The following is a 12,670-nucleotide window of genomic DNA, read 5'->3' as shown; positions in this document are numbered from 1 at the left end:
GGGCCCGTTTTTCAGAGGAGGAAACTGATGCCCCGCTAGAACGAAGTGATGGCTCCAGGTGGTGGGTAGCAAATGGCCGGGCAGAAATGGAAATCCAGGGTGGGTTCTCACCTGCCTGGATGACTACTGGCCTTGGGCAAATCCTGTCTACTCTCAGCCTCTGGTTTTTTAATCTGTTCTAAGAGGGAAAGACAGTAGCATATTCTAAGCCGGTGAGCTTGACATGTTTCTGGCAAAGTATGAGCCTGATTGAAGAGATGGGTTTGTGAGTTCAGGCATCGTGTCCTCTAGTTTTCAGCAATGTATTTGAAGCTGTTGGTACTGCCCTCGTGGACCAAATGGAGGTGAACTAAATAAAGGTGAGACTATAATTGGGGGATTTGGAAGGGGATGACTGATCAAATTGGAGGTCAGCAGCTTGCTAGTGGAACATCCAGGAGCCCTTTTAAGGCCCTAGGCTGATTATTTTTATCTGTGACCTGGATGTTTGCAGATGGCAAAGCTAGCAAGCAATGAGCTGACGTGCTGAAGGACAGACTGTGTCCCCAAAGACCTCAACGGCCTCGGATGATGGGTCAAATCTAGTGAACCCTAATGAAGAGGGATTTGGACAGCTGCACAAGGATGGCAGAGGCATGGCTACACAGTTGCTGCGCAAACTATCTGGGCATTTTAGTGAGCATGAATCAACAGTAAGAGGTGGCTGCCTTTTCAAAAGCAGTTGGAAATTGAATACATTCATTAAGAGAGGCCATGTTGAGGGCCTGGAAGAGTCCTGCCGGCAGTCTATTCTATCAGCCTGCACCTGGGCCATCCCATCTTTTTTTTTGAAAGAATAGCATTTGGCAAACTGGATTACATGCCGAGGAGAATGACCAGGATAACACGGCAAACAAAGATCAGTTGGCAGGACCAGGGAGTATTTAGCCTGAAGAAGAGGAGGGAACAGGGATTGGGTGAGGGAATGGGGGAGGAAAAAAGAGGGGACCTGATGCGCTGTCCTACGGAAGAGAGGTCAGATTTGCTCCGGCTGGTCCCAGAGGGTGGAACTGGGAGCCGTGAGAGACTGCATTGCAGGGAGGCAGATCTCTGGGCACCACTTAAGGAAAAACTTTCTAACAATTCCAGGGTCACAATCTGGGAGCTGGAAAAACCCATCCATGGTCATCCGGTACAAGCCACCCCTAACCCCTTCCAAGAGATGAGCCCCTCCGTTAGACTGTGAACTCCGTGGAAGCTTGAAGGCCCGGTTTTTTGTCTTTGTTTCCATCCCCAGAGCTGCTCCCTGGTGTTTAATCGATGCTTGGACTGCACCAACTTACAATCTGCTTCTGCTGTTGGGTGGGAGGTTTTGGGAAGTCTCAGTCTGCCTCCCTGAAGCTTCTTCCTCCCCCTTCCCATTACTCTCAGTTCAGTTCTGAGGGACACCCCCTAAAACATGCCAAGACACTTAGTCATGTGCCCCCTAACCTTGCTCTTCTCCTAGGGCACCATCTCCCTGGGGGGCCCGGCAGGACCACCCCTCCCTCTCTGCCCGCCTGACTTAAACGCGCCCCAGCAGCGGCCTCGGAATCCATGACTGCGGGGTGTCACCGGCCCCCGGGGATGTTTTTGGGCCGGCTGCCCGGCCAATCGTCCCCCCACTTGGCCTTCCTTGAGAAGCCGGCGTTTTGGAGCTCAGCCTGCATTCACCCAGCCATTGATCCCTCTTCAATTCCACCTGACTCAGTTCAGCCCAATGTGATCAATCAGTCTTTCCAATCAGGGTCGGAAGGGCGCCTGATGGGTGGACCGTTAAGGGAGCAAGGCTCTTCCCTGCCACCACCAAGTGAGGGGCGCCCCCAACTAGACGGGGCTGACTCGACAGGTAGTGAGCTCCTCATCGCTGGAGCTGCCCTTCCTGTGGTCCGATGGTGTGGCGAGAAGGGCCCTCGCTAGACGCGGAGTTGGAGAGCCAAGGTTCAAAGACCGGCCACCTCGGACGGCGTAGCGTGTATGTCATGCCCACGGGCCTCAGTTTCCTCCTCTGTAATAAATTCGGGAGCTGGGTCAGGTGGCTCTCGGTGCCCCTTCAAGGTGAGTCCTTGGCCCCCGGGCTGCAGAAGATGAGGTCTCCTCTGGGCCCGGGGCAGCTCAGGCTCCCCTCTGGTTCTGGGACGCTGCAACGCTGTGTGACCTCGGGCGGTCACCTGCCCTCTCTGGGCCTCCGCCTCCAGTCTCTGGCGGGGGCGGGGTTTCGGGACCGGAGGATGGGCAACCCGCCAACCAGGCTTCGAGGCGGCCCCGGGACCCCGGATGCTTCAGGGACCAGGAGTAGCCCCCGGATGGGGCCCGAACCCAGAACTCCCCAGGGCGCGAAGGCGTGGTAGGGAATGGGGGGGGGAAGGGCTGTGGCCCGACACCTGCTGGGTCGCTCCCCGACGCCGCGACACGTCCGGCGCGAACACCATCCCGCGCCCGCCGCCCACTTCCAAACCCGACAGTCGTCGGGCTCTGGGCCAATAGGAGCTCGAGCTAGGCGTGAGTCATCCAGCTGGGGCCAATCAGCGCTGTGCCCTATCTCACTCCCCGCCTCCTTTCATCGAGTCTCGCGCGATTTCCGAGTTTCCCCGAGATTCTACATTGACACAAACCATCCCAGGATAAAAGAAAGGTTTTCACGCTCGACCTCCCCAGCCCCTCCCCGCCCCTCCTCCGTGTCCGGATTCGGCAGTGATGCACACCGTGTCTTAGATCCTTCCGCCAGCGGGGGAGGGAGGCAAAGGAATTGTGAAAATAGTTCCTGCCATTCCGCCAACTTTCGGGAGATTTCTAAAGACATTTGCCGCCTCCTTTTCGTTGCCTCCTCCCGAGAATCGTGGCCGGAGCTGGAGGAAGAGAAGAGGGCAGAGACAGATTAAGTCACCGAGGCTCAGGGAGGGGAGGTCACGTGACAGGGGCGGAAGGACACCTATGCTGGCGGAGGCGGAGGACGCGTCACTGATTGCGCGGCGTATAAGAGGCTCGAGCCGGGCGCCGCCGCCATTTTCACGCCTGTCCAGCCAGAGATCAGAGTGTTTCCGTGGTGCTCGCCGCCGTCGGCTCCCCTCAGCCCCGACCCTCCTCCCCCCGGCGCCCGCCATGGCGTTCTAGAGGCGGCAGCGCCTGCGGCAGCATCGGCCCTTGCAGCGGCGGCGGCAGCAGCTCCGGGCTCTGCGGCGGCGACCTCCACCGGCGAAGCCATGGCGTGAGTGGGGGGATGGGCGGGGGGAGGGGCGAGGCCGAGGAGCAGCCCGTGGGGGAGTTCGGCCGCCTGGACGTTAACTAGTTGTGTGTAGTTCGCTCGTCAGGCTGCGTCCGGGCACTGGGGACGCGAGTGAACGATAAAGCAGTTATTGCTGCCCTCGTGGTGGCTTACAATCTTTTTTGGGAAAAGCGCGCAGTCCCGCCCCCCTCCCATATCTAAGTTTGGCGTCGCCCCCGTCGGTGGGAAAACGCGAAAATGGCCGCCCCCCACCTTCCGGGAAGGAGGGGCTGGGCTGGGCTGGGCGCGCTGCCCGCCTGAAACGTGGCAGGAGACAAGATGGCGGCCGCTTCCGCGTTGGGGGGCGGGGGGACGCGGAGGGGCCGCGGCGGGGCGTGAGTCACCCCCGCTGGACGGGGTGGGGGCAGGGCGGCTCCTCATGCCCATATATGGGCACGAGGAGGAAGAGGCGGCGGCGGCGGCGGCGGCGCTCGGTTCTCCATGGGCCGGTTTCCTGGAAGCTCGAGTCGAATGGGGGTGGGGGATGGGGGATGCGCCCTCGAAGGGTCTCACGTGCCCGGGGCTGGGGTCTCTTCCAGGCTTTTCAAGGCATCTAGCAGCAGCACTGCTGTCAGCCACGAAAAAGACACCCACGACTCCTCTGCATTCCTCCAACTGACGAAGGCTCTACAACACGATGGAGATGAGCTCCCTGAACAGCGACTTGTTGTTGGGGGACTTGCTGTCCCCCTTCAACCCGTCGGGTTTGGGGGCTGAGGAAAGCCTGAGCCCCCTAGATGACTACCTGGAGGAGGCCAAGCCCTTCAAATCGCATGGGCTCTCCAGCGACAAGGCTAAGGCAGTCTCTTCCGATTGGCTGGCTGTGGATGGTTTGGTCCACTCCACAGACTATGACAAGGGTAAGAGGCCGGGGGAGGGGCCGAGGCGGCATCCTGATGGCTCCCTGGGGGAGGGGAAAGGGGAGAGGGCTGTGCACTTGGCTTCTGTCTGTTGTAGCTTGTGCTGTCAGGTCACGGGTTGGTTTCTCTTGCAGAGGATGCCTTCTCGGGCATGGATTGGATGGTGGAGAAAATGGATCTGAAGGAGTTTGATTTCGATGCCCTGCTGGGTATGGATGATCTGGAATCCACCTGCTCTGAGCTTATTGCCACGTTGGAAGACTCGTGTGATCTGTTCGACCCCTTGGCCGCTAGTAACAAAGAGTCCCCTTCAACAGTTAATTCAATTGGCCAGTTCCCAGAAACTCTACTTGAACTTGATCATGTCACCCCCCTCATCTCCCATCAGTCTTTTCCCTTTTCTCTGAGGGCCCCGACCTCCACGCCAGACCATTCTTTTAGTTTAGAAATAGGTAGTGAAGTGGATGTCTTGGAAGGAGACAAAAAAGCAGAAGCTGTTTATGGGCTGATGCCAAAGGATATCAAAGAGGAAGATGCCCCCTCAGATAATGATAGTGGGATTGGAATCTGTACCAGCCCCGAGTCCTACCTGGGCTCTCCCCAGCAGAGCCCCTTCACTTCCATGGCTTCTCTGAATGAGAGCCAGCTCTCTTCAGATGCCATTTTTCTCTCTGCCCGCCCCAAACCTTATGACCGTCCCCTTGAGGACAAGAAAGAGAAAAAGGTAGATAAAAAGCTAAAGAAAATGGAACAAAACAAGACTGCTGCCACACGTTATAGGCAGAAAAAGCGGGCAGAACAGGAGGCATTATCTGGGGAGTGCAGAGAGCTAGAACAAAAGAATGAGGCTTTGAAGGAGAAGGCAGATGCCCTGAGCAAAGAGATCCAGTATTTAAAGGACTTGATAGAAGAGGTCCGGAAGGCCAAGGAAAAGCGGAAAAGTCCCGAAGTCGTTGGGTAGTCAGATATTTTGTGTTTGTGTGTATATAGGAGTCTTGTGCCGTCTTGTTCAATAAATTATTTTGTAGTAAAAGTGCAACTTGGTGGTTGTAACGTGCTTCCTCAGAGAGCCCAGTCGCTCACCTGGTGTGGGGCTGGATCCTGAAAAACCCTTTACCAGAAAAGCTGATTTCTGTGGGGGTGGGTTAGGGGAAGGAGTGGTTCAAATTTGCTTAGTAGAGGTGGGTCATTTACAGCTTCTACCAGTGAAGAGCAACGGGAAGGATAGCTGGAAGTTTGGGACAAATGTGAAGGATTTCACAGTATTATGGAAAGTCAAGGCTCAGTAAGGGCTGTGGAAATGACACCTTGGTCAGGGTATCCAAGTGGTACCCAAAATACAGACTAAAGAAAAGGAAATGTCACACTGACCAAAAGTAACACTTGTACGTACAGAGCAAGAAAAGAGTAAACCTGTCTGGTCATAAACTGGTGAACAGTAACCGACCAAGTTACTCTGCCCCTTAACTTGAACTGTAAAAACCTGAAATTAACCCCATTATCCCAACCCCAACACTTTGGGGAAGCAGATGTGCAGTTTTGGGGCTTGTTGGGAACCTCCTCGGCCTTCCATTCTGCTTAAGACCTTTATAAAAGAGAACTTGTCTCCGTTGTGGAGAGTCAACCCTTCCCCTCCCACCCAAGGACCACTGACAAGGTGGACCTGTCCTACACTTAGGTGTGGGTGGGCGCGAGGAGCGTGTGATCACTGTCTTTGAATAGAGTATTGACCCCAGTATTAAATCTCAGAAAGATGAGACTAATTGAGCTATTGCCGTATTGAGGGTGGATGGAAAGATTAATAGGATTAGATACCCAAAGTAAGAATGGGGATGAATGCAGGCCTTCGGTCCTTCAGACTGTCATTGAAACCAGGAGCAAAGGGCAAAAAATGGCAGGGAGAATGGGCAAACGTCCTTCCTGGTTGTAAAAAAAAAAAAAAAAAAAGGCAGGGGGGGGTGTGAGAGAATGACGGGAATTGCCATGTTTGGCCCCCAAGGACCAAAGGAGAAGTGGGTGCAAGTTCCCAAGAGGCATATTTGGGCCAGTGAATATTGAGAGAAATGATCACCTAGAGCTATGCTATCTGGCTTTGTCAGGAAGGGCTACTTTTCTTTGTGGACATGGGAATGCTATATGGAGAGAGTTAACCTAGATTTTAGCAAAACCTGGGATAAAATGGAGGGATGGGGATTTAGATAAGTTCAGTAGGTTTGGAACTGAGTGAACAGCTGGGCTTATTAATGGTTCAAAGTCAAGAATCAGGGTCTGGTCCCCAGGGGAGTGCCTTCCCCAGGGATCTCTGCTCTCCATAGGCCCCGTGCCATTTAACATTTCTGTCAAAGCCTGGACTACATGGTATTATGCTTACTAGATGTGCTGGTAACATGATGCTAGGAAGGAGAGTTAACACAGGGGTCCTCCCAGCCCACCGAAAAAAAATCTCAATGGGTTGAATTTGGTAAGATAAACTGTAATAAGAATAAATATAAAACCTTTCTCCTTATGTCCAAAAACTGACTTCACCAATATAAAATGGGGGAAGCATGGTTTTGATAGTTGGTCTCAGAAAAAAAAAAGATGAGGTTTTAGGGGGTTGCAAGATAAAAGGAATTAGTCCTGTGACGTGGGTATGTCTAGCCTGGAGAGACTTGGGTTAGGAGGGGAAGCTATCTTCACAAGTATGGAAGAGGGATTAAACTCATCAGACACAGATCAGAAGGGAAATTCAGGCTGGACATCAGACAACACTTCTCAATCAGTTGTCCAGAAATAGATTGGGCCATCTTGGAAATAGCGACTGGCCCTCCCTGTTTGCAGGTCCTCTATTGTGCGTGTTGTGGTGGGGATTCTTTTTCAGATGCGGTCTAGATGGTCTTGGAACTCCCTTTCAACCCTAAAACTCCTGTTTCTGTGAAATTAACAGAAGGCAGCAGATTTTGACTCAGGCCTAAGGTTTTTCTGATTTCTCAAGAAACTCCATGTCCAAAGGGTTAACTCGCAAGTATGGGACAGGCTTCCAAATCCAGGAAATGGCTTCCAATGTCTCTGTATTGGATCCAAGCCATAGCACAGTGAGCTCTCTTTCTAACCTTTTCTATGGCTCCTCCAAAAAAGCCTGGGGGGGAGGAGGAAGGCTCATTCTTGCCCCCAGGGGTCCTGACAGTTCCCAGAAGCAGCCCCTCAGGGAAGACACCCCCTAGGGAACTTGGATCAATTAAGCTGTGTTCCCTGGAACAGCTTGGGGCAAAGCCTTCTCTTGCCAAGGCTCTCAGAAGGACCATCCCTGGGGCTCGGAGGGAAGGTCACAAGTTAGCTGGGACTCAGCCCTGGGCACATTTATTTATTTTGAAATAGCTTTACATTTGTATGGATTTTTTAACATTACTTTCATTTCCAAATGAAGGTATAGGCCATCCCCTGCCCAATAAGCCATCTCTAGTAACAAAAAACAAGAGAAAATAAAACGTTTACCAAAACGGAAACAAACCACTTCTGACGGAACTTCTGATGTTCCAAACCCACCCCTCCCACCTCTACTAGAAGGGAGGGCGTTTGGGTGAGCAGGAACGTCCAAAGGAGAGCAACCAGCAGGGCCCTGAGACTGGAGAGTAGGCCTGAGCACTCATGAGGGAACAAAGTTCCCCTCAATAGCTGTCATGGGGAAGGGGCTAAAGGATGAAACGAGGGGCAGTGGGAAGAAACTGCAGAGATGCCTACTTCAGCTTCATGTCAGGAATGGGATGAACAAAAGTGTTTATTAAGTGCTTGCTATGTGCCAAGCACTAAGCTCAGTGCTGGCACACAAATGGAAAACTGAGGTAGTGCCAGCTCTCTTACTGGGGGAGACATGTAAGGCAGGATTCATTTCCTGATAATTTGAGCTATCCCAAGTGGAACTGGGGCAGGGCCTGTGGATCCCCTCTAATCCTTAGATGAAGGCTGGAGATTTGGGTACCACTTCCTTATGAGGACTCCACGGTTCTAACAGTGGGTAGTTACTACCACTGGCAGAGGACTCACCCCACAGTATCTGGGAGGCCGCCTTCCTTGTTTATGCCCAAAGATCACCTCCAGCGAGGATCCGGAACTGGAGCAGAACCAGATGTTCTCATTCCCCACCCCTGGCTGCGTGACCATGGACAAACCACTGCTCACCTCTGATCTGCCATCTCCTTGTGTCAAATGAGGGAGTTAGAGATGAGTTTCAAGACTCCTCATGGCTCTTCCGGTCTTTGGATTTAAGAAAACTGGCTTCCTTCACTGGGGTTAGTAAGAATGAATATCTTTCTGGAAATACTTTCCTGTCCGTCAGATGGCAAGGAAAGGGAGCAGGCAGAGCCACCAAAGTGTCCTTTCCGCCCTTCCACCCAACCCTGCCCCCTGTTGTCGATCTCCCTTCAATCCTTTCCTCTGTGCTGGTACTAACCCACCCTCCAACCCCAGGGTTTGCTCCATCAGTCCTTTAAGGAAGTGCAAGATGAGCCCCATTTTTCTGAGGCTCAAATGACTTTATATGGCCTATTCTGTGATTACGCTGTTTCCTCCTAATTAAACATCAGCTTCTCAAGGGCAGGTCTGCTTCAGCTTCTCTTTTGTGTCCCCAGCACCTACGATGTGCTGCTCCTGGAATATACTAGGTGTTTTTTGAATTGAGAACCAGCTGTGAGAGAAAAGGTCACATTTCACTCTGACAGGGCCAGGATTAAGACATTTGACAGAAAACTAGAAATCAAAAAGGAGAATGCATCATCAGTTCTAGGTTTTCTAGTAAGAAAGTAGTAGAGTCACTGAGGCATCAGCCCCAGGCCCTGTCATTAGCCAGCTTCATGACCCCAGGTCATTTCTGTTCCCTCTGAGCCTCAGTTTCCTCATTTGTCTTCTTAGAGCTCCAAGGCTCCTCCAGGTGCCCAGGGCTCCCTGACATAGACAACCATCCAGGGTTGCAAGCCCCCCACCCCCTCCTTGGGTTCTGTTACTGTCACCTGGGGGCATGTCCAGGGTTGGAAGGTGTGCCCCATCATGGAGAGCCCCAGACTGAGACCGAGGCTCACCTCAATTCCAAACAGGGCAGGACTTTTCATTTTTATTTATAAAAGGATCTGTATCAAACCTCTAGCCCCCAAGGGTCATCCCCTCCCTCCCTCCCTCCCCAGCTTGGGGAGCAGGAGCAGCAGCGCCACCTGGTGGCTGAGTCTCAAACAGCAGCCCACCTGGGGTCCTGAGGTTTGCAGGGGTGTGGGATGAAGGTGAAGGGCAGCTCCCAAAGCTGGGAGTGGCAGAGAGTGAAAACCATGCCCTCCTGCCTCTGAATGTCCGTCAGGCTCTCTCAGTCACTCAGGCCCAGAGTCTGCCTTGTTCTGAAAAGGGAGCCTCCTCCCATACTGCCCAGGAGCCCAGCCCATGCCCAGTCCAGACAACGGCTCCTTCCTTTCCATCACTTGGTTCCAGAACTCCCAAAATATTCCTCCTGGAACTTGCGGAAGTCTTCCTCAGTGAACACTGTGCCCTGGGGTTTCTCCTTCACTGGCTTGGTGGCTGGTCGGTCCCTGGCTTTCCTGCCTCGGTTCTGGAGAAGGACCTGGGGGAGGCAGGGGTAAGAAGTCATGGGGAGGCCCAATCTGCATGCACGGAACTGGATCCCACCTAGGAAGTTTTTCGGCCCATGCTCGTGGACCTACGAAGGATGCCTGTTCTCCAAAGGGCCCTCCTGACCCAAGGCATTTGGGACCTTGGATCCCACAATCCAAGCTGAAAACAGAAGCCTAGGCCTACCCAGAAAATCCCTCTTAGGCCACATCTAACAAGTATCGACTCACCCACAAAATGAGGGGCCTGGACCCAACCATCCAAGCTCCCCCTTATTCTAAACCCCCAATCTAGCATTTGCCCGGAGCCCTCGGTGATGGGGAAGCTCACTACCTCCCAGGGTAGCCCAGCCTATGTGGGAACAAGTAGGAAGGTCTGGGATCTGCCTCTCTAAGATGTCCTCCCTCTGCCAGCCTCTCGGGGCCAAGCAGAATGAGGCTAACGATCATACGCCCGCTCGTGAGCTCAGTTCTCATTAGCTTTAAATGGATGAGAAGATGAATTCCATCTCCCCCCATGGGATAACAAGCTCTTTTGGGGGCTGGAAGGAAAGCCTCCTGCCCTTGGCCTTCGTGACAATGGAGACCATCCACTTCCAGGCCCAGGTCAGTGAGGCCCCCCCTTCGGGAAGCCCTGACCGGACCTAGTGATCCCCAACAGGAGAGGCGCCCTCTCCCCCTACGAGGAGACCCCAGCAGACAAACAGGGGCCGAAGCCCTAACCTTCGTGGTGACTTTCGGGTCGGCGGTCACTCGTGTCCGCTTCATAAACCTCAGGTTCTCCTGCAGGTGGTCCTGAGCCTGCCGCTTCTTGAACTCCTCTGGGGTGAGGCAAAGGATCGGGGGTTATCGTGAGTCACTACGAACAAACCCAACCCCTTAGGTGGGCACATCTAGCACAGTGCAAAAGGGGGTGGGGGCGTTCGAGACCTGGGTTCAAACCTGACCTCTGACGCTCGGGCGGCCTTAGGTAAGACCCAGGCCAACGTCCCCTCACCTCCAGGTTCTCTTCTAGAGGAGGACCCCCTTCTTTTGGAGATGGAGAAACTGAGGCCCAGAGAGTTACTTGCCCAAGGTCACCCTCCACAAAGTGGCCAGAAGACCGTACCTATGACATTTAAGACCTCATGCCTCTAGGCATGAACGAGTCCCTGCCTGGGAGGCCCCCTCCCTCCGAAATTGTGCTGTTCAGCACATACTTAAACGTGTGTCTTCTCTCTCTCTCTCTCTCCCAACAAAATCCCAGCTCCCTGAAGGCTGGGATTGTCTATTTTATGTTTGTCTTTGTGACCCCAGGGCCCGACACTAAGCAAGAGTTTGTTGATTGACTGATGGATGGGATCTGGCTCCAACTGGCTTAGCGGCCCTTCCCGAGCTCCGAGCTCCGTGTTTCGGCCAAACTTCCGTTACCTGTTCTACAGGTAAACGCGCATCCCACCTCTCGGCAGCTCCGAGCTCTGGCCCCCGGGGCCACGCCCCCTTGCAGACCCCTCCTCTGGGGCCAACCACCAGGCTGAGGCGGCCCTGGAGGGGGAGGGCCTGGCACACAGCGGGTGACGCGTCTCAATTCCAAGTAAGAAGAGGAGGGGGCGGCTTCACGCCCAAGCTGGCCCCGAGCTCTCCGCGCAAGGCATTCTGGGAGGGAGGGCATGCCGGGCGGGGGGGGGGGGGGGGGGCGGGGCCGGCGCACCGGCCAGGGGAAGGGAGGCCCGCGCCCCGCGCGACGGGACCGGGCGGCGCCCGGGCCCCGGCCCCCATCCCCTGCCCCTCCTCACCCAGGGCCGACTTGGTGACCTTCCCCTTGACCGTGGCTTGGTTCTTCCTGGACAGCCGCTTCCGGGGCGTCCGGTTCTGGGGGCCTCGGCCGGACCCGGAGGCTGGAGGGAGGGAGGCGGCGTCACGGTCCGGCCCGGGGGCCTCGTCCCGGTCTCCCAGCGCCCCCCGCCCCCCGCCCGCCCCCCCGGCCCGGCCCAGGCCTCACCCGCAGGCTCCCCGAGGAGCTCCAGGCCCTTGCGCAGGAGCGACGCCGACATGGCTCCTCCACCCACGCGGCCCGCCCAGGCACTTCCGGTCAGAGCCCTTCCCTAAAACGTCCGGCCGGAAGCATGAGCCCCGACCGGAAGAGTTCCGGGCAGGCCGCGCCGCCGGGCGCCCTCCAGGACGCATGCGCGGCGGGCTGCCCGCGGTCAATGCGCAGTTTCAGCCGGAAGGGGGAGAGCGGGAGCCAAGGGCTTCGAGTCACTGTGAAATCGTAGACCTAGAGCTGGAAGCGACCCCACAGGCCACCTGGGCCCTTCTTTAGATGGGGAAACTGAGGCCCACAGAGGGGAAGTTTCCTGCCTAAGGTCACCCAGCCAACGAGCGGCGGAGGTTGCGTGCCCTTTGCTCGGGGACAGTGCTTGCACGGCAGCTGTCATGGCACGCAGGCCTTCTGACCGGGCACAGCCCGCCTGCCCTTCAAGGGCGTGTGCAGGGGCCGTAGGAGGCGAAGGGGGCGAGGCACGACCACGTGGGGGGATCAGGGAGGGCGTCCCGTAGGAGGGGGCGCTGCTGCCCAGCCGCGCTGTGGGAAGCGCACCCAGCGTGAGGCGGTTCTGGATTCGGGCAGGGCAGTGAGTCCGCGGGCCACGAGGTGGCGCTGCGGGGCAGGTTTTCCGTGTGCGGGTGGGGGATGAGCCGGGACAGACTGCGCTGGGGACTAGAGAAAGAGCCAGAGTCAGGCAGGAGAGGTCGCGTGGCCCAGTGGGGAGGGCCATGGGCCCGGGGTCAGGAACCTGGGGCCCCGTCCCGCTAGGCACACTTAGGTGTGATGACGTGGGCTGAGCCCCTTAACCTCAGTGGACCCCAAAGCGTGCCAGTGTGAGCTGGGAGGGAGCTGAGAACAGGGGATGGAGGGGCTGGGAGGGCGCTGAGAACAGGGGATGTCAGGGCTGGGAGGG

General features: G+C 55.7%; 2 protein-coding genes across 2 annotated transcripts; one reads left to right on the top strand and one right to left on the bottom strand.

The window, feature by feature from the left end:
- The first annotated feature begins 3,137 nt into the window (after positions 1-3,137).
- On the top strand, positions 3,138-5,182 carry ATF4 (activating transcription factor 4). Its single transcript, XM_027874239.1, has 3 exons — positions 3,138-3,226; positions 3,823-4,143; positions 4,278-5,182. Exons 2-3 carry the CDS (start codon positions 3,921-3,923, stop codon positions 5,102-5,104), a joined length of 1,050 nt encoding a protein of 349 aa, XP_027730040.1. The 5' UTR covers positions 3,138-3,226; positions 3,823-3,920; the 3' UTR covers positions 5,105-5,182.
- Positions 5,183-7,455: 2,273 nt separating this feature from the next.
- RPS19BP1 (ribosomal protein S19 binding protein 1) lies at positions 7,456-11,778 on the bottom strand. Its single transcript, XM_027870827.1, has 4 exons — positions 11,713-11,778; positions 11,507-11,608; positions 10,455-10,552; positions 7,456-9,724 (listed from the first exon to the last, which is right to left on the bottom strand). The coding sequence occupies exons 1-4, from the start codon at positions 11,762-11,764 to the stop codon at positions 9,581-9,583; spliced, it is 396 nt and encodes a 131-aa protein (XP_027726628.1). The 5' UTR covers positions 11,765-11,778; the 3' UTR covers positions 7,456-9,580.
- Between the last annotated feature and the right edge of the window lie 892 nt (positions 11,779-12,670).

Source organism: Vombatus ursinus, unplaced genomic scaffold (genome assembly GCF_900497805.2).
Source record: "Vombatus ursinus unplaced genomic scaffold, bare-nosed wombat genome assembly UNPS02003292.1, whole genome shotgun sequence".
Lineage (NCBI taxonomy): Eukaryota > Metazoa > Chordata > Mammalia > Diprotodontia > Vombatidae > Vombatus > Vombatus ursinus.
This window is presented reverse-complemented; position numbering and strand designations above follow the sequence as displayed.

Bases quoted from the DNA above. Each gene is read 5' to 3' on its own strand.
- ATF4 (XM_027874239.1), top strand. From the start codon at position 3,921: ATGGAGATGAGCTCCCTGAACAGCGACTTGTTGTTGGGGGACTTGCTG. The intron at 4,144-4,277 runs GTAAGAGGCCGG...TTTCTCTTGCAG, and splicing joins CTCCACAGACTATGACAAGG to AGGATGCCTTCTCGGGCATG.
- RPS19BP1 (XM_027870827.1), bottom strand. From the start codon at position 11,764: ATGTCGGCGTCGCTCCTGCGCAAGGGCCTGGAGCTCCTCGGGGAGCCT. The intron at 11,609-11,712 runs GTGAGGCCTGGG...CCCTCCCTCCAG, and splicing joins GCTCCTCGGGGAGCCTGCGG to CCTCCGGGTCCGGCCGAGGC. The intron at 10,553-11,506 runs GTGAGGAGGGGC...GCCTCACCCCAG, and splicing joins GGTCACCAAGTCGGCCCTGG to AGGAGTTCAAGAAGCGGCAG.